Genomic DNA, 25049 nt, shown 5'->3' on the forward strand with positions numbered 1-25049 from the left:
TGTCAGTCACAAGCTTCCCTGGGCAGTAACTTCTGAACTTCACAACATGAAATCCAGGCTCTACACACTATCAGGATGGTTTAAATGCAAAACTCTAAGCAACTCCTTAGCCAAATATGATGTCATTGAACAAGGTATTTTCATCCCCTTAGTTGAATTTACCTATGCAGAGTCAGGAACCATGAGATAGGAAGATGCCAAATTATGGACCCTCAACTTCAACCAAGAGTAATGGTGGAATGATGAAGTGGACTAGGTCATTCCTTATTCCAGGAAGTGGCTTGAAAGAGCCTTGTCTAAGAAGACTGTCCTAGAGAAGGAAAGCAAGAATGTGAGGGACAGGTGCTGCAGGTACATCAGGAATCTGATGGGAGGAGTGTGAGCTCAGGACTGAGCTTGGGCTCCAGAGGTAGAGCCTAACTTGGGAGAGACATGGTCAGATGGACAAGGCCCTCCAAGGCCACACAAAGGAGCTGGAACTTCCCCAGAGTAGAAGATACTTGAGGTTCCCAGTGAGAACTCAGGCTATGTTTCAGGCAAGAGGTGGTGAATCTGAAGAACTCCAGGTTGGAGACGATCGTAAGGGAGTGGAACCAAAGAGGGTCAGGTGAGATGATAGAAGGAAATCTAAGTGTCAGGAGGTGAGAACTTGCAGGGCGGGGAAATCGAAGGTTTGCAGACCATGTACCACATTTTCTCCATCTATTCTCCATTTGATATACAATAAGGTTGACTCCATTACTAATGCTGGCATAAACTTAGATACTCAGATAAAACAAACAACAACAACAACAAAAAACAAAACAAAAGGAACATTTGGAGGAATTTTGCGCGTAATGGCCACAGCAACCAACGTTATTGAGCATCCAGTACTTTGAGCACATCCAAATCTTCATACATTTGATCCTTACAAAAAGCCCGAGTCAGGTTTTGTTATAACTATTTTGTATGTGGAGAAATTCCAAGTTACACAAGTAGCAAATGGTGGGATCAAGTTACATAACCCAGAGGAAGCCCATCCCATCTCGCTTCTGCTGTTGCCTTTCTGCCGGTGGCTTGTGATTTCATCACAAGACACAGGGGACAGGCAGGGACAGCTGACTCTGGCTGCAGAGCTGTTTTCTCTGCTTACTAACTCCAGGTTTGTATACCTAAAAGTCTAGTCCACCCCCTGTTTGAGTAGAACCCAAGGCCCTGAGTATTTCACCAGTCAGGCCTCAGGTTACCCAGCCCCTAAGGCCAGAAGCCAGCTAGCAGCAGCATGCATCCAAAGAAGTTGGAAGACAAATCCCATGGCCAGGTTTAATAACCTGTACGGAGAAGTAAAACAAGCAGAGGGGGAGGGGGAGATGTCAGCACAAATTCTGGCCATGCTGCAACAAATTGGACTGGCTGCTTCCTTAGAAGCTGAAGGTCGGGGGAGCCTCTGAGGTTGGCCTCTGACCTCTTTATACACATAGCAAACAGTCAAGAATTTAGAGTGCCATGGAGCAATCAGATCAGTGATGTGTTCAACAACACAGCACTACGCATGTCACACAATAATGGCTCTATTATTTGGTATTAATTAGTGTCAATCACTTGTCATTTCTCACCTTGAAACCCAAGTGGCAAACCAAACCAAGCTACAGGAATAGAAACTGGAATGTGTACCATCTCAGCTGTAGTGACGTGGGGTTCAACTCTAAGGAACACAGAAAGCTTCCCACGGTGATGAAAATGTGTTTGATACACAGCTGTTCATATTTTCGCAAACTCACTAAACGATACACTACAACTTGTGTATTTTACTCGATGTAAGCTGAGCCTCAGAAACACCAGGGACAGAGCCCAGAAAGTAGCTTAGTGATGCAGCACAGGCTCAGGAGGTGTGGCAACCTCATCAGTTTTCGTCAACTTGACACAAGTAGAGTTGGCGGGAAAAGGGGTTACCTTCATCAGACTGGCCTGTAAACAAACAAGCCTGTGACTTTTTTTTTTTTTTTTTTTTTTTTTTTTTTTTGGACTGATGGTTGACATGGGAAGGCCCAGCCCACTGTGGGTGACGCCACTCCTAGGCAGATGGTCCAGCACTGCATGAGAAAGCAAGCTGAGCAAGACAGGGGAAAGCAAGCTAGTAAGCCGAGTTCCTCTATACTTCCTGCCCTGAATCCCTCAGTGATGGATTAGTATACAGAATTGTGAGCCAAATTAACTCTTTCTTTCCATTGTGCTTTTGGTTAGTGTTTTATCACAGTAACAGAGTAGCACACTAGGACACCTTGGAACTGGAGAGAAAATTTCAGAAAAATTTTAAGTAACAGATGTTGAATGTATACTTTCTCAGGTAGCTTATTTTTCCGTCCACGGTATTCATTCCTGGGCACTCCCTGGAATCCTGGGCTCCACTCCCTGCCTTGTGTTATGAGAAGCCCCTCGAGGCAGGTCCAAGGACTGTGGCACTCCACAGGTCAGCAGTACATCAGACATGACAGGGTTTCTCTGATGACCCTCGCCTTACAAGTCCCAGCACACACTCATCCTCAGTGTGTAAACTTCTCAACAAGTGTGTGGCTGGAAGTTATCCAGAAGCCCACTGCAGCAATCCCACTGAGAAGCAGAATTAGCATGTTAGAGAGAGAAAAAAAAAAAAAAAAAGAACACAAGAGAAGGTCTAAAGTTTGACATTCTTTTCCTAGTCTACATCTTCCTGGGTCCTGTGATTTTAGGCAAACCTCAGTTTCTTGTCTTTAGGATGTAGGGGTAACAATAACACAAGACACACAACCCAGGCCCTGCCCAAGTGCTGAGAGACAGAGTGTCTGATGCATCTATCGGTGAAGCCTCTGGTGAGCGTTGGAAGATGGCTCAGCAGTTCAGATGCACATACACATATGCTCACACATAAATAAATCTAAAACAAAAAATTTAAAAGCCTGTGGTGAGGTTGCTCATGCATGTGCAGTTACAGTACCATCTCATCTATTTCATTCAGTGCCTTCTCTTCCCTCAACACACACTCAGCACACACACCCCTTAATCTAGTTTTCAAAGCTTTATTGTCCATTTAGAAACTTTACCAGAAGTTGTAGGTATTTAAACTGTTCAAATCTGTTACTTTTTCTGATTTTTTAAAATAATTTTTATTTTGTCTTATGTGACTGAGTATTTTGCCTGCATTCATGTCTATGCACCACACAAGTGTCTTGTGGCCACAGAGGCTGGAAGATGTCATTAGATCCCCAGAGTAGAGATGGTTATGAGCCACCACGTGAGTGCTGGGAATCAAACCCCGCTCCTCTGGAAGATCAGCCATCTCTATAGCCTCCATCTGTTAGTTTTAGTATCTGCAGACAAGCACCGAGTGAAATCTTCTTGATTTCTTGGCAGGTTCCATTCTTCTGGACACTCAGTCACATTTGGGGTTTCACCTTGAACCTGGGCATCAGTTTTTCCCCACAGGCCCTTTCCTGATCACAGTTAGAAAATAAGCTTTGTGCCCTACCCCCATAATGGCTTCTTGGGAATGAACATTTCCAGAGCTTTCTTACCTGCTGGTAAAGGTCAGGGCAAGCGCCGTGGCCAGGTGAGGCATCAGCCTGAGAGTCTGCACTTGGTGCTCGATGACCTTCACCTCTTCTTTGCCCTTGGGCCCAAACTGCCTTCGGCTGGAGAGAATGAACAAACACAACATTTTCCACAATGCAGTAAGTAGGTGACTTCATTTTCACAGCTGCAAGTGGCAGCCAGCCATTGGTGTTTCAACTGCTGCAGGATGCAGAAACACAAGACTCCTAAAATGTGATTAAGACAGTCCAGGCTTCTGAGGCAAGCCCAAAGAAAGCTTTTTCACTTTCCTAGAAATGAACCTTCCCACCATGGGATCCGCATAAGGCAACGGATCTATCTACTACATGGAGTAATTTGTACTCCTTAACATTTACATGACATCTTAGAGCTCCAAGTGCCCCGTGATCATTAATTATTCAGCTTTACTAGGTTTGTGACATAATTAATAGGATGGGAGCTGGAGCCTAGGACATATTTCAAATGGACACTCTCAACAAGGAGGGTGGCGGTGGCCTCCATGCTCCTGTGGGAGTCACAGGCTGAGCATGCTCAGCCCTCCTACGCCCCATTGCAGTTCTGCATGGAACAGTATTCCACACATCCTGAAGTCCCTGTGTCTTATTACAGTGCTGCTGGGCACTTGGGGGCAGAGACCTCTCACGTTCTTCCTCACCACAATTCCTGGGACTGTCCCTGCTGCGATGCCCATGGGCAAACCCTGGTGCTGGCCAATACTCTCTGACTCTGGGGTTGGTGACATTCAATTTTTAAATAGCCATGGGCTTAGTTTTAATTTTTAAAAAGCAACACTTTACATGTGTATACACACACACACACACGCACGCACGCACGCACGCACGCACGCACGCACACATGTGCGCGCGCGACCATTATCAAATACCCAAAGCAAGACTGTGTTATAGACACTACTGAGCCAAGGATATCCACACACTTAAGGGCAAAGTTTTCAGTTTTCATGTTTGACACATACTTTCTTCAACATAATTTTATATTTCAGTATATTTTCATTTGTGATAAAAAACAAAAAGGTACCCTGATCATTTTAGTACCTAAGACAGCAGTTCTCCACCTGTGTGAGGGTCACAACACCTTTGGGGGGCTCATATCAGATATCCTCCACATCAGATTTTTACATTATGATTCATAGCAGTAGAAAAATTACAGTTAGGAAGCAGCAACAAAAATAATTTTATGGTTGTCAACACCACATGAGGAACTGTGTTAAAGGGTCTCAGCATTAGGAAGCTTGAGGACCTTGGCATAAGGCATTCAGAAGTCACAACCCGGCTGTCCCACGGAGGTTGGGAGGGGATGAGGCAAACAAAAACAGGCATACAGAGGGGCAGATACTACAAGCAGAGAGAGCAGACAGCCCTGGGCATGGTCTGACCACTCCAGATGGTTGTACCAGGAACAATCTTATTCCTTGCCCTTGGTCCACGCCCTTTCTTCCACACTGTCTCCACCCAACCACAGCAGGGCATGGTCTCAAATGAGAGGTTGAGCAGCATGCAGGGCAACCTCTTTGCTTCAACTGGATCATGATGAGACCAAAAACAGAAAGAAAAAGAAATTACATTTTCAATAATGGTGTCATCGTAATGTTAGGTTATTGCTATGGACTGGATTGTGTCCCCACAAAATTCATATGTTGAAGCCCTAATTCTCAAGTGACTATGTGGAGATAGGGCTTTTAGGAAGTAATTAAGGTTAAATGAAGTCATAAGGGTGGGGTGCTAATCTGATTTACCCAGCAAGCCCTCCTTCAACTCCATGTGTTGAAGGAAGGTCAGGTGAGGACACACAGGAAGGCAGATCAGGAAGGCAAACCACACAGACACCGAATCTGCCAGTTCTTGGACCTTGGCATTCCAGCTTCCAGAACCACAAGACATGAATGTCCCTTGTTTAAGTCACCAAGTGCATTGTGTTTTTGTCATAGCAGCATAAATGGTTTCATGCAGTTACTTAAAATGTTCTATTTGTCCCCACTCTTTTGAGTTTTTAATTTTAGGTTTTATAATTTATTCTATAGCTTTATTTCTAATTGTTAAAGCCATATACAACCTACTCCTCTGGGAGACAGCTGTGCCTGACCTGTGCCAAAAGCAGATTAGGTTATGGGTGTCTACCATGTTTGAGGTCAAGTCCCAAACATGGGGCTCACAGCCCAGATCACAGAGAAGACCCAGATAGGTGACCCAGCCTTCCATCCCTGTCAATCAACAGTGTTTCATCATGCATTTCCAAAATATCATTTCAGGATACTTTATTCAGAGATGGCAAAGGAAATAATCAATAACAACATCTATTAGATCTTGACTTGCTGAAAAGTCATGATATCCACACAATTTTAAACGGCATTCTATCAAAGTTTCTGTTTCTTCATGCAAGTCTTTGTTTTTTGGCACAGCACACAGCAGATGATAATGAATGAATGGGTTTTTCAAATGAAAAAATGCAGACAAACATGGAAGAATGGCCTGATCGAGGCCTCAGGGAAGGTTTTTGGATGCTAGATCAGTGTGGTTAGTGGTGGTTGTCAACCTGACAGATCTAGGAGACCAGCCTCTGGGCAAGCATGTGAGGATTCTCTGGTTAGGTTTACTGAGGTGGGGAGTCCCACCATGAATGTGGGCACCATTCCATGGGCTGGGGTCCTTTATCACTCCCTTCTTCTGTACTACAGAAACAATATGACCAGCTTCCTCACACTCCTGCTGCCACGCCTTCCCCACCATGATGGACCAACGCTTAAACTGTAACCTAAGATGAACCCTTTCTTCCTTCAGCTGCTTCCCCCACACCCCAGGGTGTTCTATCACAGCAACAGAAAACAAAGCTAATACAATCAGTTCCCCAGTGTAGGCATAATTTGTGATGGTCCCATTTCCTCTTTGATCCTCATAGTTCAATTATGGTAATAGGTGCAGGCCTGAGAGACCACTAGTAGTTCACACAGCAGGCCTCAGAGTATATCTCATCATGTGACCAGGAGATCAGCCAATCCACTGCAGGATTCTAGGTGATTTCACAAACTTGAGAGGTTTCACAAGAATATATGCATTTCCAACCTTCCTTGTAAACTAGGATGATCCAGCAACTGTTGAGTCTACTCTTATGATGAGTTACGCTGGACCTTAGGGCCACCAAACTGCTTGCTTAGGGCATAGTTATCTCTGCTCTTTGAGCCTCCAGAACTCAATCCACTCATTGAGTTTAGCTGATGGCTCAGAAGGCACTGATTTTCAAGCCCCATTGTCTTAGTCAAAGATCTACAGCTGTGAAGAGATACCATGACCATGGCAACGCTTATAAAAGATAGCATTTAATTAGGGCTATCTTACATTCAGAGGTTTAGTCTATCATCATCATGACAGGAAACATGGCCACAGACATGGTGCTGGAAGTAGCTGAGAGTTTCTACATCTCAGCAGGCAGCAGGAAGAGAGTAAGCCACTTGGCTTGGCTTGAGCTTCTGAAACGTCTAAGTCTGCCTCTAGTGACACACTTCCTCCAACAAGGCCACACCTACTCCAATAAAGCCGCATATCCTAATCCTCTCAAATAATGCCACTCCCTAAGAGCCTATAGGAGCCATTTTCATTCAAACCACCACACCCATCATGGTGGGGTTCTTTTCTTCAGCCACAATAATTTATCATCACCTCCTAACCTATTGATTAGTTGAGACACATAGCTCCACACAGGCATTATACAGGCATTAAAAATATAGTAGCCAGATGGTTGGGAATCTAATCCAAATGCCTCTTCCTGACATCTAGGAGCCCACTTGGGCTTTGCTTGAACCTTCAAGAATGTTTCACACTCTCCTCATCTAGGGCCTCTGTCCATGTAGGGCTCACTGCCTCCACAAGCCTCAAGCCCAACTGTCATATACATAACTGGACTCACCTGTGGCTCAGCCACACAATCTCTCCTAACATGGAGACTTGTCTGATTTGTCTCCCTCTCTCTAACCTGTTCCTCCAAAAGCCCAAACAGAAACAAACCAATCAAAGCAAAATTACTTCTCCTTAGAATGCCTTAAGAGCTGCCTCTGTGGTGCCCCATGCTGCTGTCTCTTTCAGTCTGTACTGAAGGGGGCTGATGCTTCTCCACTCAGAGTCTTGCTGATCCTGGAGTGTGAGCCCCACCTCTCAGGGTGAGCTCATTCCTAAAGATAGCAAATGATGTTCCCATGAATGCATCATCCAAATATAAGCTAACAATCCAGAAGCCCCAATACCTCCTTCATAAGGCTAACATAATGTAGGCCACTGGAGTCCAGCACGAGTCATCCTAGGTGACACCCAGGGCCAGGTGTCAGACAACTGAGGACAGCATCAAGCTACCAGAGCCCTAGTATCCAACTAGTCAATCCTAGTCTCCTTATCTGCTTAGCCTGCTCAGTCTGCATAGCCTGCATGGTCCATCCTTTCCTTTGGTATCCTCCACCTCCTCAGTGACACTAGTGTTTCCCTGTGTGGCCCTGGTGGGTGGACACCCCTTTTTTCTAGAGCACTGTTAACAATGAACCACCTAAAGATGGCTCCACATATCTGGATACCAGAATAACCTGCATGTTCACGGTCTCTGCCATCAGTCTCATAGCTCACACCTGCTCATTTTCTTGTGCCCCAGCCTGGCCTGGAACAAGAACTCCCTGTCAGAGAGAGTGAGAGCGAGTGAGCGAGAGAGAGAGAGAGAGAGAGAGAGAGAGAGAGAGAGGGAGGAGGGTACACTGAATACCCCACCATCACAGCAACGGAACTCCAGCTTCCCATATGTCACCTCACTTTTTCCTGAAATGTTTGCTTATTTGTAGTTGTTATGAACAAAGAAATAACTTTGACAGTGGAGCACTGATAGAGGCAGTAGACAGTTAGGACAGAAATTAATGAGAATGAGAAAACAGGAGAGAGGAAGCAAGTCCCTGTAATGCCAACAGCCCTACCCTGGCTTTCTTATGGGAGAGCAGAAAAAGATCAGTGGATGAGCAGAAAGTGGGGCACACCTACTCCTTCCCACTGGCAGTCTCCAAAGCATTGAATAGGAGTTTCTATTGACTTCTTATCTACCTGATGTTCTTTCTGGCTTTAGAGGTGGCAATGTAACACTAAACATTAATGGCTCTTCTGCTCAGAGATGCCACTAGAGGTCAGCCCTAGGACTGCCACTTTTAGCCCCAAGCTGACTGCCTGGCTGCAAGAGAAGCTGCAGAGAGAAGGAATATCAAGACTGCGCCACAGAAGGCACAACCCACACGGCGACCTTGCTCGGCCTTTCTGAAGTCACCCTCTTGTTTATGCTCTCAGAACCTAGCTGGGCATACTGAGGGCTCTTTCCCTGGTTGCCAGTATCCTGGCATGCTGCCCTGAATGCAGCTCACTGGGCTATAATCCCTGCAGCTGGGCAGCAATTACTGCCTGCCAGACACTTTTATTGTTCCAAAATATGATCTATATGGACACAATATTCTTCCTGTCTTTTCCTCTACTGGGTTACTATTTTTTTTTTGTTGTTGTTGTTGTTAAAAACACATGTAAAGGGTATATTTTTCTCTGTATATACACTTTTTTTTTTTTTTTACTTCAGCACTCCCTCCAAAGGAAAAGAACCCAAATCATTTAGCTTTCTCATGATCGTTATAAAACTAAGAGCAGTGTATATATACACAATGATATCCAAGTGAAAATCAATCCAGGGCTCAGAGCACACTGCAAGTGATGTTTTAAAATTACAGATCTGAAAAGCTATTTCTGGACTCTAGCAACAACTAAGGAATAGAGGAAACATTTATTTTGGGTTGTTGTATTTCATCCCCACTCAATTTTGAACATGGCTGCTTAAAGCAACATTCGTGGAAAGTGACACGGCTATTAATCACCAAGGCAGCTACTGCAGGCACAGCCCCTGGGGGGACCGTGCTGCCTGCCTTCCCTGCTTTCCCTCTGGTCTCTTCTCCCAAAGGAGGCCAGTGACCTACTAAAAAGATAATTGCTTTCCATGTTTCCTGCTCCGAAGCATCATTGCATCAGTCTGCTGTGGATGACATCCAGTCACCCTGGAAGGAGAAAAGCTGTGTGGCTGAGCCTCTGTCCTTGACCCTGAGATGTCCTGAGGTACAAGCTAAGGGTGCAAGCTAGTTCACAGGCATCTCTTCAGCCAGAAGGAAGGAGAGAAAACCTCACCTCCAAGTGTCAAGGTGCTGACCTCTGCAGACAGAAGTTGGGCCCCAGACATGTATCCGTGGCCACTGGGATTTATTAATTCAATTTCAGGCTACAGTTAAGGGAACCAGTTAGTGCCCTCAGTGGGACACCTACATCCCATTCCCATAATACTTCACAGAGCTATCTCAACCTCTCAGAGAACCCTCAGCCAAACCATTTCTGTTTCTCCTCTTTTGGGGGACACTCCTAAATACAGAACTTAGAATGCAACTGTTGTAAAAATTAGTGTGTATTTGCACGCGAGTGTGTGTGTGTGTGTATGTGTGTGTGGTGTACAAAGTTGTGTGCAGCGTGTGCATATGTGCAGGACACATATATGTATGGGCATGCTTGCCTATGTGTATGTATGTGGAAGCTAGAGGTGTCTGTCTTCTACTGTTTTCTGCTTATGCTTTGTGCAGGGTTTCCCACACTTACATTTTGAGGGAGTTCTCTTACTTAATGGTAGGTCGATGCCATGCTCACACTGCACAGCAATCGAGCCCCTGGGCTCTGCCTAATCCTGTGCCCCCAGAACTGGAGGTTCGGATACATGCCACCCATGTGTGGCTTTTAAGTGACTTCTGGGAATCTGACCTCAGCTCCTCATGCTTACATACCAGATACTTTACCTGCTGAGCCATCTCTCCTGAATCAAAGCAGAATATTTTAAGGCCACCATCACAACACAGTGTGAATCTAAAATGTCCCCATGAGCTCATGTTTCAACATTTGCCCTCCAGCTAGTAGCATTATTTTAGGAGGCCATGGGTTCTTTAGAGTTAGAGACTAGCTGGCAGAAGGTTCCTAAGGGTAGACACCTGAAGATTACAGAGTCTTCTGGTTCCAGCATTGTCTCCTTTGTAAATGGGAGGAAACTACTACACATTCCACAATAAAGGCCTTTGTGCCTTCCTTGACATGATGGACTGAAATCTTAAGTCTAACTAATCACCCACACTTATATTTCCTTAGTTGTTTGTGTGGAGTATTTTGGTCATAGCTACACTAACACAAGCATATTTTGGACCCAGAAGATTAGTGGGGTGGGGGGAGTCCAACAATGGAAAACCTGGCTTCTTAATTTCAAATAATATGTGGGCATTAACACTCCAACACCCAGCTTCAAACTTCACCACACTCAACCCCATCTGATTCCCTGTGGAATCAGGCTTCGCATCAAAATGGGGACTGGCTTCGCATAACATTCTTTTTTTTTTTTTTTTTTTTTTTTTTTTAGAAGCTGAATGTCTAATGGTTTTCTGTTTGGACTCTGAGCAGTCCTGCACTATAAACATCATACTCAACATGTTAGATCTACCATGTTTTAGCTGTCACTCTTCTACTAGACAACTTTCCATCTGTCTATACAGCAGACTGGAGTATATGTCTACAGGCCTGTGTATGCCATAGATAAACATTGCTTTCACAGTTGGCTAGGGCTGGGGAGATGGCTCACTAGATAAAGCACTGGCTTTTGCTTTGTAAGCATGAGCACCTGAGTTTGGATTTTATCTAAGTAAAAGTTGGACAAATATAACCTCTGGGGGGTTGGAGAGACACATGCAGATCTTTAGCCAAAATGGTAAGTTCCAGGTTCAGTGAGAGATCTTGGTTCAAATAATAGTAATAGTAATAATAATAACAACAACAACAACAACAACAATGTGATGATACTTGGTGATGGCCTCTGACCTATACATGTACATGCATGGGTGCTGCACATGCACATGTACACACAAACACACATACACACATATACATACAAACTCACACAAATCACACACACATACAAACTCACACAAATGCAAATACACACACGTACACACACACACACAAGGAAAAAAAAAACCTTGACTGTAATTAAGTATGGAAACTGCTCCCAAGAAAGCTTCCAAAATACTAATCTTGTAAACACTCTAGAAATAACACTTATGTCTCCAAACATCTTGATAGTGACAGAGGAGGGTTTTGACCTCCTTTCTGTTTCCAGGGATGCCTGTGAACCCGCTTGCATACTGACCTTGCACCCCAAGACATCTCAAGGTCAAGGGCAGATGCTAGGCACACAGCTCTTCTTCCAATGTGAGATTAATGACAATGACAAGTTTTAAACATGGGATATTTGGTGAGAATATACAGAAAGAAATGTTAGTTTATTGCTTTGATGTCAGTGTTAGAAAGGCTACATGGCAAATGAGGACAGTGGCCCAAGCCTACAAGCACAGATGCGGAAGCCTACACACCACTGCCAGCATACAGCTCTTTGGGAAAGAGCTATCGCCACTGCTCTCTCCATCTCCCTTTCTCACGGGTCATGCCAGATCAAAGACTGAGGAACGTGAAGGCTCTACCCAACACGAAGCACATGGATCTGACATTGTGGTCAGTATCTAGCAAAGCCCAAGACCCTGCTCTCTGAGATGGTGGAGACCATTTTCATCATCAGCACTGTGGCAGCAGCACAGAATGAAGCATCCTGCAAGAGTCTGTAGTGATTAGAAACAAGCCACTCTTTCCTATGAGCCAAAGGGTGACTTGGAGAATGCACATGAACTTCTGACCAGAGATAAGGCACAATAAGTGGACCCACAGCACTGTCCCCGTATTTCTACAGAATAGTTTTTTGTTTGTTTGTTTGTTTGTTTTTTAATCTGACCAGCATCATCTTCTGATGGAAGGGGCCAAAAGTAGGCTCTCTTTGCATCAGAGACTGGCCAAGTCCAAGTTCTTCTTTGAGGGTTTAACTATTTAAATAAGAGTAGATCTGACCTACCATATTATGGTTCAAAGAAACCTCTTTAAGACAAGCGAACACCAAGGAACACAATTTTGCTCTGCTCAATGTATTCTCATTCTGTTCTGGCACCCCTTGTTGCCTGTGGGAGGCCATCCCAGGATGGAGCTACCACATTCCAATTTATATTACTGGGGGCAGGAGGGAGGCAAAAGACATGATGGTGAATGCCCAGGCTTGGAGCCATGCATACCTGGCCTGGGACCATACACACCAGACTTGGGAGCCTGCACACACCTGGCTTGCATGGAGAGGCAAATGCTACCACCTGTGAGTGGGTCATCTTGTTCAGGAAGTATGTGAGCCTTGGGTTCCTCAACTGTAAATGGGCTTAGAATGATAGCCAGAAACAAATAAGATGTAGCTATATGCCTGGCATAGCAGGTGTCCAAGGAACAGCCAGGGCCACCATCATACTCATTACCATTCAACTTATAGTCTTCAAGATAATCTGTCAGTCTACTCATCTCTGACTAAGAAAGTGATTATAAAATCTCCCCAAAAGTTACTCTTTCTTTATTCTGTCTCACCAAAGCTTCTGTAGGCAAAGGAGAAAGTCTGCTTCCAACATTAAATTAAAAATAATAAAATTTTTGAGAAAGAAGGCATGCTAAGACTACTAACATCAAATAAGGTGTGTGTGGTATGTGTGGTATGTGCTCTGTGTGTGTGTGTGTGTGTGTGTGATTGTGTGCTGTGTATGTGTTGTGTGTGTTGTGTGTATGTGTGTGAGGTGTTTGTAATATGTTGTGTTGTATGTGTGTGAGGTGTTTGTAATATGTTGTGTTGTATGTGTGGTGTATGTGTGTGGTTTATGTATGTGTGGTATGTGGTGTATGTGTGTAAGATGTGTGTGCTGTGTGTATGTGTATGTGGGTGACGGGTTTGTAATGCATGTGTGTGTTGTATGTATAGTATGTGTGGAATGTGCTGTGTGTGTATGTGTATGTTGTATTGTGTATGATGTGTATGCTGTGTATGTGTTGTGTTGTGTGTATATGTATGTGTGTGATGTGTTTGTAATGTGTTGTGTTTTATGTGTAGTATAAGTGTGTAGTTTTATGTATTTGTGATATGTGGTGTGTGTGTGTATGATGTGTGTGCTGTGTTCTGTATGTATGTGTATGTGGGTGACAGGTTTGTAATGCATGTGTGTGTGTGTTGTATGTATCGTATGTGTGGTATGTGCTGTGAGTGTGTGTGTTCGTGTGTCCGTGTGGTGGAAAACTAATGTTCCCTTTATGTAAAAAGGAACACCAGTGATTTTGTTTCTTGAATTCCAGGTTGAAACAAAGTGTACAAAACATAGCCTGAGGGTGGTATGGGCAAAGCCATGAAAGCAGCAGATTCTTCCCAGAGTCAATCAGTCAGCCTCAGTGAGGACCCTGAGTGATACTCAGTTAGCTGCCACACACGGGACATCAATTTACTTCTTCAGAACTACAGCCTTAGCAATATCTCTGAGTGACAAAATTTGGTTAATGCCAGGCATCAGGACTGGGCTTCCCTGAGGAATGCAAAACAAATCTACAAAATGTGGTGTGAAATGTGGTGAGCTGAGCTGGATTAGAGCAGAGACGATAGTCTGGGGTGGGCCAGCGACTTCACTGTTGAGGCAGTTTATATGTGTGAACATGTCTACAAAGAGACACTCGCCCTCGCTGTCTCAGGGATATTGTCTCATCTGAGCTGTTCTGGTGAGGAATAGATTCCCATTGGGAGTGGGGCCATCTTTCTCTTTCTTCTCCATTGGAGGCAGGTGCAGCAGTGACTATGTGCCTCAGTAATGTAAACAGCCAGCCAAAAACTTTGGTCTCCCAAGGCAGTGAACCTGACCATGGGTAAGCAGTGAACGGACAGAGACAAACATGGAGCCCAGCACTCAGCACCCATCGCCGAAGCTGAACACTGGATGACAGACAGCATGAAGACCTCTTTACAATGAGCATCCAGATCTCAATGCCTCAGAGTGGCCTCAAACTACTCCTGGCAATGAGAGTATTTGCCTGAGAAAATTAAAGCATAGCTGGTATCTCCATCTTTGCTCTTAATCAAAACCTCAAGGTGAAAGGTGTCCTTAGACTCTTAAAACACGACAGCCTCTCAATGCATAAGCATGTGCTAGCTCTCTACTGAGCTAGAGCTTTGTCTCATGTCATCAGTGTCTTCAGAACACAGGTCTCATGGATGCTTCCTTAAATGTGTTCCTAGTACTTACAGTTCCCTGAAATTGTGCAGTCCTATGGCACATAATGACACATTGATCAGCGACTACCTCTGTCTATGACAGCAATCCCCGAGTCAATATTAAACAGTGATAAAACCACCTGGTCACACAATTCTCAGAGTGTGCCCATAATTAAGCAGTGTATGACTAATATGCATAGCTCATCTTTTTAGCCCCAAGATCGTCACGTTCACTACAAGCAAGCAGTAGTAAGGGTGAGGAAGTTTCATGTGTGGCTTTTGTGTTGCCTGAGCATGCTGAAATCACATCTTCAGGTGGCCTGACTCCTGATTATGTTTCCAGCAGATTCTTAGGTATGAGTCAGGGTCTCCTTATGTTGCCCGGTGACTCAGAGGGAGCCACAATTCTAGCTGAGCCTTCAACCCATTTTGTAGCCTAAATAAGCCTTGAACTTATGATCCATCTGCCTCAGCACAGGATCCAGGCACGCACCATCACACATGACCTGCTCAGGAGTCTTTAAATGATGAATTCAACTCATTACTGGTTCTAGGGTTATTCCCAGTTTCATACGCACTGGTAAGCTATAGTATTTTGAGGCTCTTGAGGAACTGGCCCATTTCACTGTGAATAGATATAGCCCCAGACTGTTTCTGATGTCAGTAATATATGTTTTCTTTCTTTTTGCTTAACAGTTTGTTAGAAACTTATGGGTTTTATTATGTCAAATAACCAGCTCGTTGCTCTTCGGTATTTTCTATAGGTCTGTTTTCTCAATCCCTGTGATTTCTGCTCTTATCCTTATTATTTTATTCTCTGCTTCTTTTCAGTCTATTTTGTTCTTTTTCTAGGTTCTTGAGATAGTACCTTAGATCTTGCTAATATATATCAGATATGTCAGTATATTATATTAGATATATTAATATCCAGATAATATATTAGATATATTAACATATGCATTTGATGTCATTAATTTCTCTTTTAGCGCTCTGTAGTTACTCTGCACAAAATTTGATATGATATTTTCATATTTTTAAAATTTTGCTTCTGAGTTCCTTGCTTATTGTGGGTAATTAAGAAGTGGGTTATCTAGTTTGCAAGTGTTTATAAATTTCCCTCCTATCGATTACTAGTCTGAATATGTGTAGTCAGACTCCTGAATGCTGGGATGACAGACATCAGCCACCATGCCTGGCATGGCTTTGATTTAGAAACTGCTGCAATTTCTTCTTGGCACAAGAGAGTGTCTATTTTGACCAGTGTAGGTGGTGCCTGAAAAAGACATGTGCCTGTGCTGGCCGAGCAGGGTCCTCTGTAGATGAGGTCGGCTCTTGCTGGTCAGCAGCACTACTCCTCTTCCGCACCTTCCCTGGCACTCTATGCTGTGGGGCTATCGCTTGTTAGGAAGGGATGCTCACATCCCAGCATCTTGTGTTTCATACACATATACAGGATCCCTGTGTTTCCCTCATGGATGGGCACCTCCTGTGACTGAATGTCTCTCCTCTGTGGTGAACATCTTTGTTCTAAAGCGCACTTCATATGAGATTAGTACAACCAATTCTACTCTCCTTGATTAATCTCTGTAAAATAATAACTGTCGTATTTGAAGTGAGCAGACAGTGTAGGGTTTGGTGGGTTTTGGTTCCTGTCAAGCTCTACTTTTTAACTGAATTCAAGTGCAGTACAGAAACCTGGCCTCTCTTACAGCTCATTATCCTCTGTTGTGCTGACTGTCCTGAGTAAGTCCCACAAGTTCATCTAAAGCCACATGTAACTGTGTCAGAACACTTGCCCCAGCTGTCAGGCATGACTTAGAAAACTCAAAGGAAGGGGAGTCCATTGTCTATGTTAATGTTGTTTCTCCTCTGCTGATATTCCAGAATGTCTTCTTTTATTGTTCCTTTTCTGTTTAAGGGACGTTTCCTCTTTTTTTTCAGATTTTATTTTAATATGTATATGTGTGAGCTGGGCGTGCATGCCAGACCTATGCCCTAACTAGCTAGAAGCCGATGTTAGATCCCAGAAGCTGGACTTAGAAGCAGTTGTGAGTCTCCAAGGGAAGGTTCTGGAAAACAAATTGAGGCTCTCTTCAAGAGATTTTAGCCACTGACTCATCTCTCAACTCCCTCTTTTCTTGTTCATTCCTTTCCTTCCTCCCTCCCTTCTTCTTCCTCTCCTTTTATAGTTATTTTCTTTGTTTGTTTTGATGTTTTTGAGACACTGTTTCACTGTACAGATGAGGGTAGCCTTGAACTTGTGATGAATCCCAGATTACAGATGTGCACAACCATGCCAGCAGGAAATTTACTCAGCTCTTATTTTAGTCTGTGAGTGAAAACTACGTTCAGTTTTATTTCACCCGAGAATGTATTGAAATGTCATACAGAATTCTGGTTTAATGGTTCTTTAATGGCTGAGAAATGGCAAGCCACTTCCTGTGACCTTCAAGGGCTTCGGATGAGAAATCTGCTGTGATTGTTTTTCTCTGCTCCTTTCAAGAATTTCCCTTTGTTTTTAGTTTTCCATTTTTTCCACGATGTGTGTATATGTGACGTTCTCTGAGTGCACCCCTTGTGAGTCTACTCAATGTTTTGAATCTGTAACTTATGTCTTTTTGAGAAGTTTGGGACTGTTTTCCTTTATTCCAACTACATTTTCACCACTGCCCCAATCCTGGTTTCTGTCTGGAATTTTAAGGCCCCACACGTTGGGTCTTTCGTTGAAGTTCTGCTCACTGCTGAAGCTTTGTTCTCACTTGCTAGTCTGTTCTTTTCCAGAGCACTGATTGTTTCCTCTGTCCTCCCCATTGTGCTTTCAAGGACATCCATGGGTTTTAACATTTTAATATCAAATGGCTTTTATTGCTTTGTTGTGTGTGTAAGAGGAGGTGCTACTGTGCACGTGCATGGGTGCCGGAGGATAACTTGTGGGAATTCAGTTTGTCTCCTTCCACTATGTGGGTCCAGGGATTGAACTCATGTTATCTATCAGGCTTGCCATGAAGCACCTTTACTCATTGAGGCATCTCGGGCAGGAAGATAACTCAGTGGGAAAAGTGATTCCTATGCAAGCATAGGAACTTGAGTTTGGATCCCCACACCTAGATAAAACCTGCTCGAAGTATCTATAGCCCAAGTACTGGAGGATGAGGTCAGAGACAAGCAGACCCTAGGGGCTTGTGGTAAGCCAGTATAACCAAAACTCTAAGGTCTTTGTTCAGTGAGAGATCTTGTCTCAAAAATAAGGTGAAGAATCAATGACTGGCCCCACATACATATGCACACTCTCTCACATACATACATAAACAGTGCTCTCTCCCTCTCATACACACACACACACACACACACACACACACACACACACACACAAATAATAAAAAAAATAAAATGATTTTTCAAATTGTTCCAGCATGCCTGTGACCCTGGTGTTGGTATGTGCTGGTTTCTTTTTTTCCTTTCTGTTTGAGAGTTTCCTGATTCACAGGACAATGAGAAATTTTCAACTGGAAATCATACATTTTAACTCTACATTGTATTTCCCGGGTCCTATCTAAAATTCTGGATTTCTCTGGCCTGTTGTGGCCAAGAAATGCATCATTATTAAGAAGCAGAGGTAAAAACCCTAATCTCCTTCTTGGCCTCCATTGATTCTCAAGTCACACAGGGGTCAGATGCCATCTTCTTTTTAGGCAAAGGCAAGAGTTCAAGCCCCTCATTTGATCACCACCAGCCCAGCAGTGGGTAGGTACAGTGTCACCTCTGCAGGGGAGAATGAAAGTATAAATCCACCAGGCCACTGGCACCATAGCAGGAGGAGAAGAAACTGCTAGGTGGAGTAGATGTCTAGGTCTCCCACAGTACCCTGAGTATACAAGAGGTAGACTTTGCCTGGTGACAGACTTTAGAAAACCCATTATAGACATGAAAGGCAAAGCCCTAGGCCTTTGTTGGCATGGGGTTGGGATGGTGTCACAGTTGTTTGTTCAGTATGAGATTTCACAGACCGTATTATCTAAAACTTTTCTGTCTGGGTAAGTGTCTCTTGACTTGCCCTTTAATTAAGGAAAACAGGCTCAGGGTGTATGTGTGTGTGTGTGTGTGCGCGCACGCGCGCACACGTGCGTGTCTGTGAGGTATGTGTCTGTATATGTGTGTACACATGTAGATGTGAGTGCCCACTGGTGTTACTGGGTCATCAGCTCCCCCAATAACTACCTGAGACATATAAGAAAGGGAAAAAAGCAGTAACTCCCCCACAGAGTCATCCCTTTGAGGTTCCAACCGCTTGCCTTCTTGTTAGCTTTCCTATGTAACACCCAAATTTCACCACTTCTTTAGTGGGAGGAGCAGAGAAATGCACACTTATTCTATCTTCCTGAAAGTATAAGCCTTACTTCAAGACTCTACACATGACATGTCAAGATTAAAATCTTAGCAAGTCTTTCTTCAGCTGCTGGGAGCATGGACAGTGGCGACATTAGATTTGTTTGCCTTTCCTGTGAATAGGGACGGGCAGACACAGAAGAAGAAAGGAGACTGCATTGGCGCTAAACAGAAGTGATGTGGCATATATCCTCTCCTCTTAATAAAAGATGTGTCACAGCGATTTAATATGACACATCAGTAATAAAAATAATACATGGATAAATTTATACAATGGAAAAAAGAAAGCATCTTCAACAAATGGTGCTGGCATAATGCAGATAGATTCATATCTACCGCCATGCACAAAACTTAAGTTCAAATGGATCAAAGACCTCAACATAAATCCAGCCACACTGAGCCTCTTAGAAGAGAAAGTAGGAGGTACCCTCGAACAAATTGGTACAAGAGGCCGCTTCCTGAATATAACACCAGTAGCACAGACACTGAGATTGACAATTAATAAATGAATGGGACCTCCTGAAACTGAGAAGCTTCTGTAAGGCAGAGGACACAATCAACAAGCCCACAGAATAAGAAAAGATATTCACCAACCCCACATCTGACAGAGGGCTGATTTCCAAAATATACAAAGAACTCAAGAAGCTAGTTACCAAAACACCGAGTAATCCAATTAAAAAGTGGGGTACAGAACTAAATAGAGAATTCTCAATGGAGGAATCTAAAATGGCTGAAAGACACTTAAGAAAGTGCTCAACATCCTTAGCCATCATGGAAAGCAAATTAATACAACTCTGAGATACCTGAGATACCATCTTATTCCAGTCAGAATGGCTAAATCAAAAACACCAAAGACAGTTTATGCTGGAGAGGATGTGTAGAAAGGGGCACACTCTTCCACTGCTGGTGGGAGTGCAAACTTGTACAACCACTTTGGAAATTAGAATGGCAGTTCCTCAGAAAAATGGGAACTAGTCTACCTCAAGACCCAGGAATTCTACTCTTAGATATATACCCAAAAGATGCACATTCATACAATAAGGACATCTGTTCAACTACGTTCATAGCAGCATTATTTGTAATAGCCCCTCAATTGAAGAATGGATGGAGAAAATGAGGTACATTTATGCAATGGAATATCACTCAGCAGAAAAAAAACAATGGAATCCTGAAATTTGCAGGAAAATGGATGGAACTAGAAGAAACCATCCTGAGTGAGGTAACCCAGTCACAAAAAGACAAACATGGTATGTACTCACTCATATATGGATTTTAGACATAGAGCAAGGAGGACCCTAAGAGAGACAGACATACATGGTCCTCTGGAGAAGGGGACAAGATCTCCTGAGCAAATTGAGAGCATGGAGGCAGGGGAGAGGGAGCTAGGAGAAAGAGAAGAGGGGATAGTGGAGAAGAGGAGGGGATAAGTGGACATGAGGGAATGGGAAGATTAAGACAGGGAAAGAATAGAGGAGAACAAGAGATACCATAATAGAGGGAGCCATTATAGATTTAAGGAGAAATCTGGCACTAGGGAAATGCCCAGAGATCTACAAGGATGAACCAAACTAACAATCTAAGCAATAGTAGAGAGGCTACCTTTAATGCCCTTCCACGATAATGAGATTAAAGACTATCTTATATGCCATCCTAGAGCCTTCATCCAGTAGCTGATGGGAGCAGAAGCAGACACCCACAGCTAAACTGTGAGCCAAACTCCTGGAATCCAGTTACAGAGAGGGAGGAATGATGAGCAAAAAGGTCAAGACCAGGCTGGAGAAACCCACAGAATCAGCTGATTTGAACAAGGTGGTGCTCATGCACCCAAGTCTGACAGCTGGGAAACCAGCATAGGACTGACCCAGACACCTTGAATGTGGGTGTCAGTTAAGAGGACTGGGTAGTCTATGGGACCTCTAGTAATGAATCAGTATTTATCCCCTAGTATACAAATGGACTTTGGGAGCCCATTCCACATAAAGGGATACTTTCTCAGCTTAGACACACGGGAGAGGGCCTAGGCCCTGCCCCAAATAATATGACAGACTTTGAAGACTCTCCATGGAAGGCCTCATCCTCCCTGGGGAGCAGAAAGGGGATGGAATGGGGTTTGGTGGGGGTGATAGGGGAGGATGGGCGATGAGGAAAGTGGGATTGACACATAAAACAACCTTGTTTCAATTTTAAAGAAAGAAAGAAAAAAAGGCATCTTCCTAGGAGTATATTACTATTTAACTGCCCCCCAAAATCCATGGAAATCTGTGTAAAACTATGAATGTCTGAAAAAGAAAAGGAGACAAGTGTATGTGTTATAATTAGAGTGATTAAATATTCAGCACATACTAATATAATCAGTTATGGATATGTTATGAGAGTTCTATTGTGCTTTTCTTTTCACCTAAAGCGTTATCACAAATGAATTCCCTATGCCATTGTATTTGAAGCTATACCTTTAGTGATTATTTTCTTATGGTAAATTTCCAAGGGAAAAAAAATGCTACATAAAAAAATTTCAAGCTCTCCTTAAAACTCCTGAGATATATCACCAGCTCTACTTTCTAGAACAATTCTACCAGTTTTAATTCCTTCCCCCGATATGTAAGTCAGCCTATCTTATAACATTCCTTCAGATCTGAGTATTATTGTCTTTGCTATCAAAATAAAATGTTCTATCATTTATGTTTTCCTTTAACAGAATATAGTTACATCCATACACACATACATATATGTTTGAATATTGAGGTCTCAGTGGGATTGTTGGGGAGAATTAGGAGATGTGGCCTTATGGGAGGTGTGTCACTGGGGTGGGCTTTAAGGTTTCAAAAGTATGTTCTCTTTGCTTTCTGTTTTGGATCAAGATATGATTGCTCAGATGTTCCTACCACCATGCCTTTGCTCGGCCATCATGGACTTTCACCCCATGAAACCATAAGCCCAATTAAATGCTTCCTTTGGTAAGTTGCCTTGGTCATGGTTTTGTTACAGTAATAGAAAAGTAACAAAAAGAATATGTATTAGCAATGTATGAATCTTCTTTAAATTTAAATGTCTCTAAATTTAAATACCATTTCTCTATATATATGGCATTGCTTTAGCATCATTTATTAATTATTTATTGGAACTTTTATATATTAAAATTAGGGTTTTAAAAGTCTATACTTTTACTTCTAAATATTTATTTATTTAATGTATGAGTACCCTATCTGCATGAGTAACATTATGCCAGAAGGGCATCAGATCCCACTACAGATGATTGTGAGCCACCATGTGGTTGCTGGAAATTGAACTCAGGACCTCTAGAACACCAGCTAGTGCTCTTAACCACTGAGCTATCTCCGCAGCCCAAATCTGCACTTTTATATACCCAATTTAATCTGTTTTTTTTTTTCCTGTCATGACAACTTTCAAGTTTGTAAGAGTGTGGATCAAGTTTTTCCTTCATCTGTGCTATTTTATAGGTTGGTTTAACTTTTATAAATGAACAGAGGTGAGAGATAACAGGTTTACCCCAGCAGGATACATTAAATCAACCAGCCTAGTTGTGGCCAGCAAGTACCACTGGCTGACCCAAGAAGGGTCTGTGAAGGAGAATGGATTCTTGCTTCTGATGCTTAAATAGCCATTCACTAGTTCTGACAAGTTCCTGGCCTTCGTTCCGATCACCTCAACGGACAAGCCCTTGCTTTAACCCCTCTTTATTCACTAGTCTATCAGAGAGTTAATACAAGTCCTGGCCTCTACCAACACAATGTCTTCCAGGCATCTCTTTTCATCTTTGATTCTACAGTTGAAATACTAAGTAAAAGCAACTTTACTGTTCTATTGGCAACAGAATATAAAGCTTCAGGGAACACTTCTCTCCAGGGAATTTCTTTTTAATTCTTTAACTTTCTCTTTAACTCTGCTGTAATAACCACCCCTCTTAACAAAACCACATACTTCGTCTTTGACTTAAAACTTGTGAGCTACCCTGTTGTTGGCCTCGATAATGCTCCAGATGTGGACATCAGGTGTTGACTTACCAAGTCTGGTGTCAAGGTCTAGAATGTAGCAACAAAAAGTATCCTCTGCTGGACTTGGCTTAAGGGCCCATCACTGTTTTCCTACCCTCCAACACAGCAGGATATCTACAGTGAAAGATACAGATGAGTGTGTCCCAGTATTGCACTATGAGATGATCTTCCATATCCTCCCACATTTCATAACCATGCTTTGTCCACCTACCCCTTTTCTGACTCCAGTTACCTCCTGGGCCATCCCAGTGGACAATGCTGTCTTCTGAGTTGAGCAAAGCCCATTTTATTTCTTTATACTGATACAGCCTTGTGCATAATTGAAAATTAAAAAGAAAATAACCCAGCTTGTTTTCTTTAGAAAAACCATTTCCAAAATTAACAATGTAGTATGCCTGTGACAAAATCAATCCATCTGCTTCACAAGGATACAACGTGGAAATAAACTTCTGCAAGGTCATTTGAGTTTATGTGTAAGATCTTAAGGTGCTGGAAATTATCTAAGTCATGGGATGCCAAAGAATGCAACTCAAGATGACAGCCTGGGTAGATGCATTTCAGAAGGTTCTGGAAGGCTAATGAAGGCTGGAGCACAGAATTCCTGCCAAGAACTAGCAAGTCCTTACTCACCTAGGTCACTGACTGGACCTGAGACAGCACTGTGCTTCTAGACTTTTCTCAGAGGAAAATATGATTTTCACCTCTGGATGGACTCCACTTCTGCTGGCCTACATTCAGTAGTGCTAATACCAAAGCACTTACCATTTAATTGTTGAAAAAGGACCCGTTCAATAATACATAAAATCTTTGGGGAAAAATTTTAGGGCACATATATGAAGTGACAGCAATTCAATAATATGTAAACTTTAGGGTGAGGGAAGGAAGATGACAGTCTGATGTTGGAGAAATGATACACTTTTATCTGCTCTTTCCCCGCCAGAGTTCAGTGTGATGGAAGGTCTACTCTAGGAAGGTGTGGTCAAGTAGGACTCTCTCGCTCATCCTGGCCTGAGAACATGACTTTACAGGTAGAAGCAAGACACTGGTCTCCTCTCTTATTTTCCCCACTTCAGTCCCAATAGTGCCAGAGAGCAACAAACAAGAGAGCCTGGGACTCTCCTCCTTCAGCAATTCCTCGCTCCCAGGGCAGAAGCTTCATTGTAGACCTTAGCCCAGAGCACCCTGCCCAAACTTGCTTCTAGGGTCAAGGTCTCACAATACGAAAGACAACTGGGAAGACCAGGAGCTATGATCTCATGCTACTCTTGCTTGTAAAGGGTGTCACTTCAGGGGAAGAAAGCCATCGCCTCACCCCAGCTCTGTTACAATGGTACCAAGCTAGAACCATGAAGAGAGAGGCAAGCCACAGCAGCTGGGGCTTCTGGCTCGGGGGAGGGACTCCACCTGGAACAAAGCAAGTGAAAGACCATGCAGACCAGTGTTGTCACAAGCAGATTTTTTTTTTAAGTGAGCAATTAAGAGTTCCTGATAACTTCACAATCCTTTTAGTGGCAAAGAAAAGAATGTATTGAAACTAAACAGTATGTCTGGCAGAAGCTTTACAGAAGGAATTGTGGAGAGATCTAAGAAAAGTGCCTGTGGCCTGAGCACCCTCTGAGATGGAAAACACCCTAGCCCTTCCAAAGGGTTTCTCTAAGTGAAGCAGACTGGGGCAGGGCATAGGTCCAAGGGGTGCTGAAAATCCTGCAGCAACTAACTGGCTTATGATAATGGAAACTAACTAACTAACTAACTAACTAACTAACTAACTAACTAACTAACTAACTAAAACTTACTAACTAACCAACCATCGTGCCACAGATGGAAGGAAGCAAACCACCTAAAAGCTCATGAAGAGATGAGGACAGACAGGTAAAAGGC

At 43.2% G+C, this 25049-nt stretch overlaps 1 protein-coding gene across 1 annotated transcript in view; it reads right to left on the reverse strand.

The window, feature by feature from the left end:
• Acoxl (acyl-CoA oxidase like) overlaps positions 1–25049 on the reverse strand; it is a 277217-nt gene that overhangs the window by 134038 nt on the left and 118130 nt on the right. Inside the window, exon 11 of the mRNA XM_051183431.1 lies at positions 3531–3647. Coding sequence (XP_051039388.1) covers positions 3531–3647 — 117 coding nt within the window. The remainder of the gene's footprint in view (positions 1–3530; positions 3648–25049) is intronic.

This window comes from Phodopus roborovskii, unplaced genomic scaffold (genome assembly GCF_943737965.1).
Source record: "Phodopus roborovskii unplaced genomic scaffold, PHOROB, whole genome shotgun sequence".
NCBI lineage: Eukaryota > Metazoa > Chordata > Mammalia > Rodentia > Cricetidae > Phodopus > Phodopus roborovskii.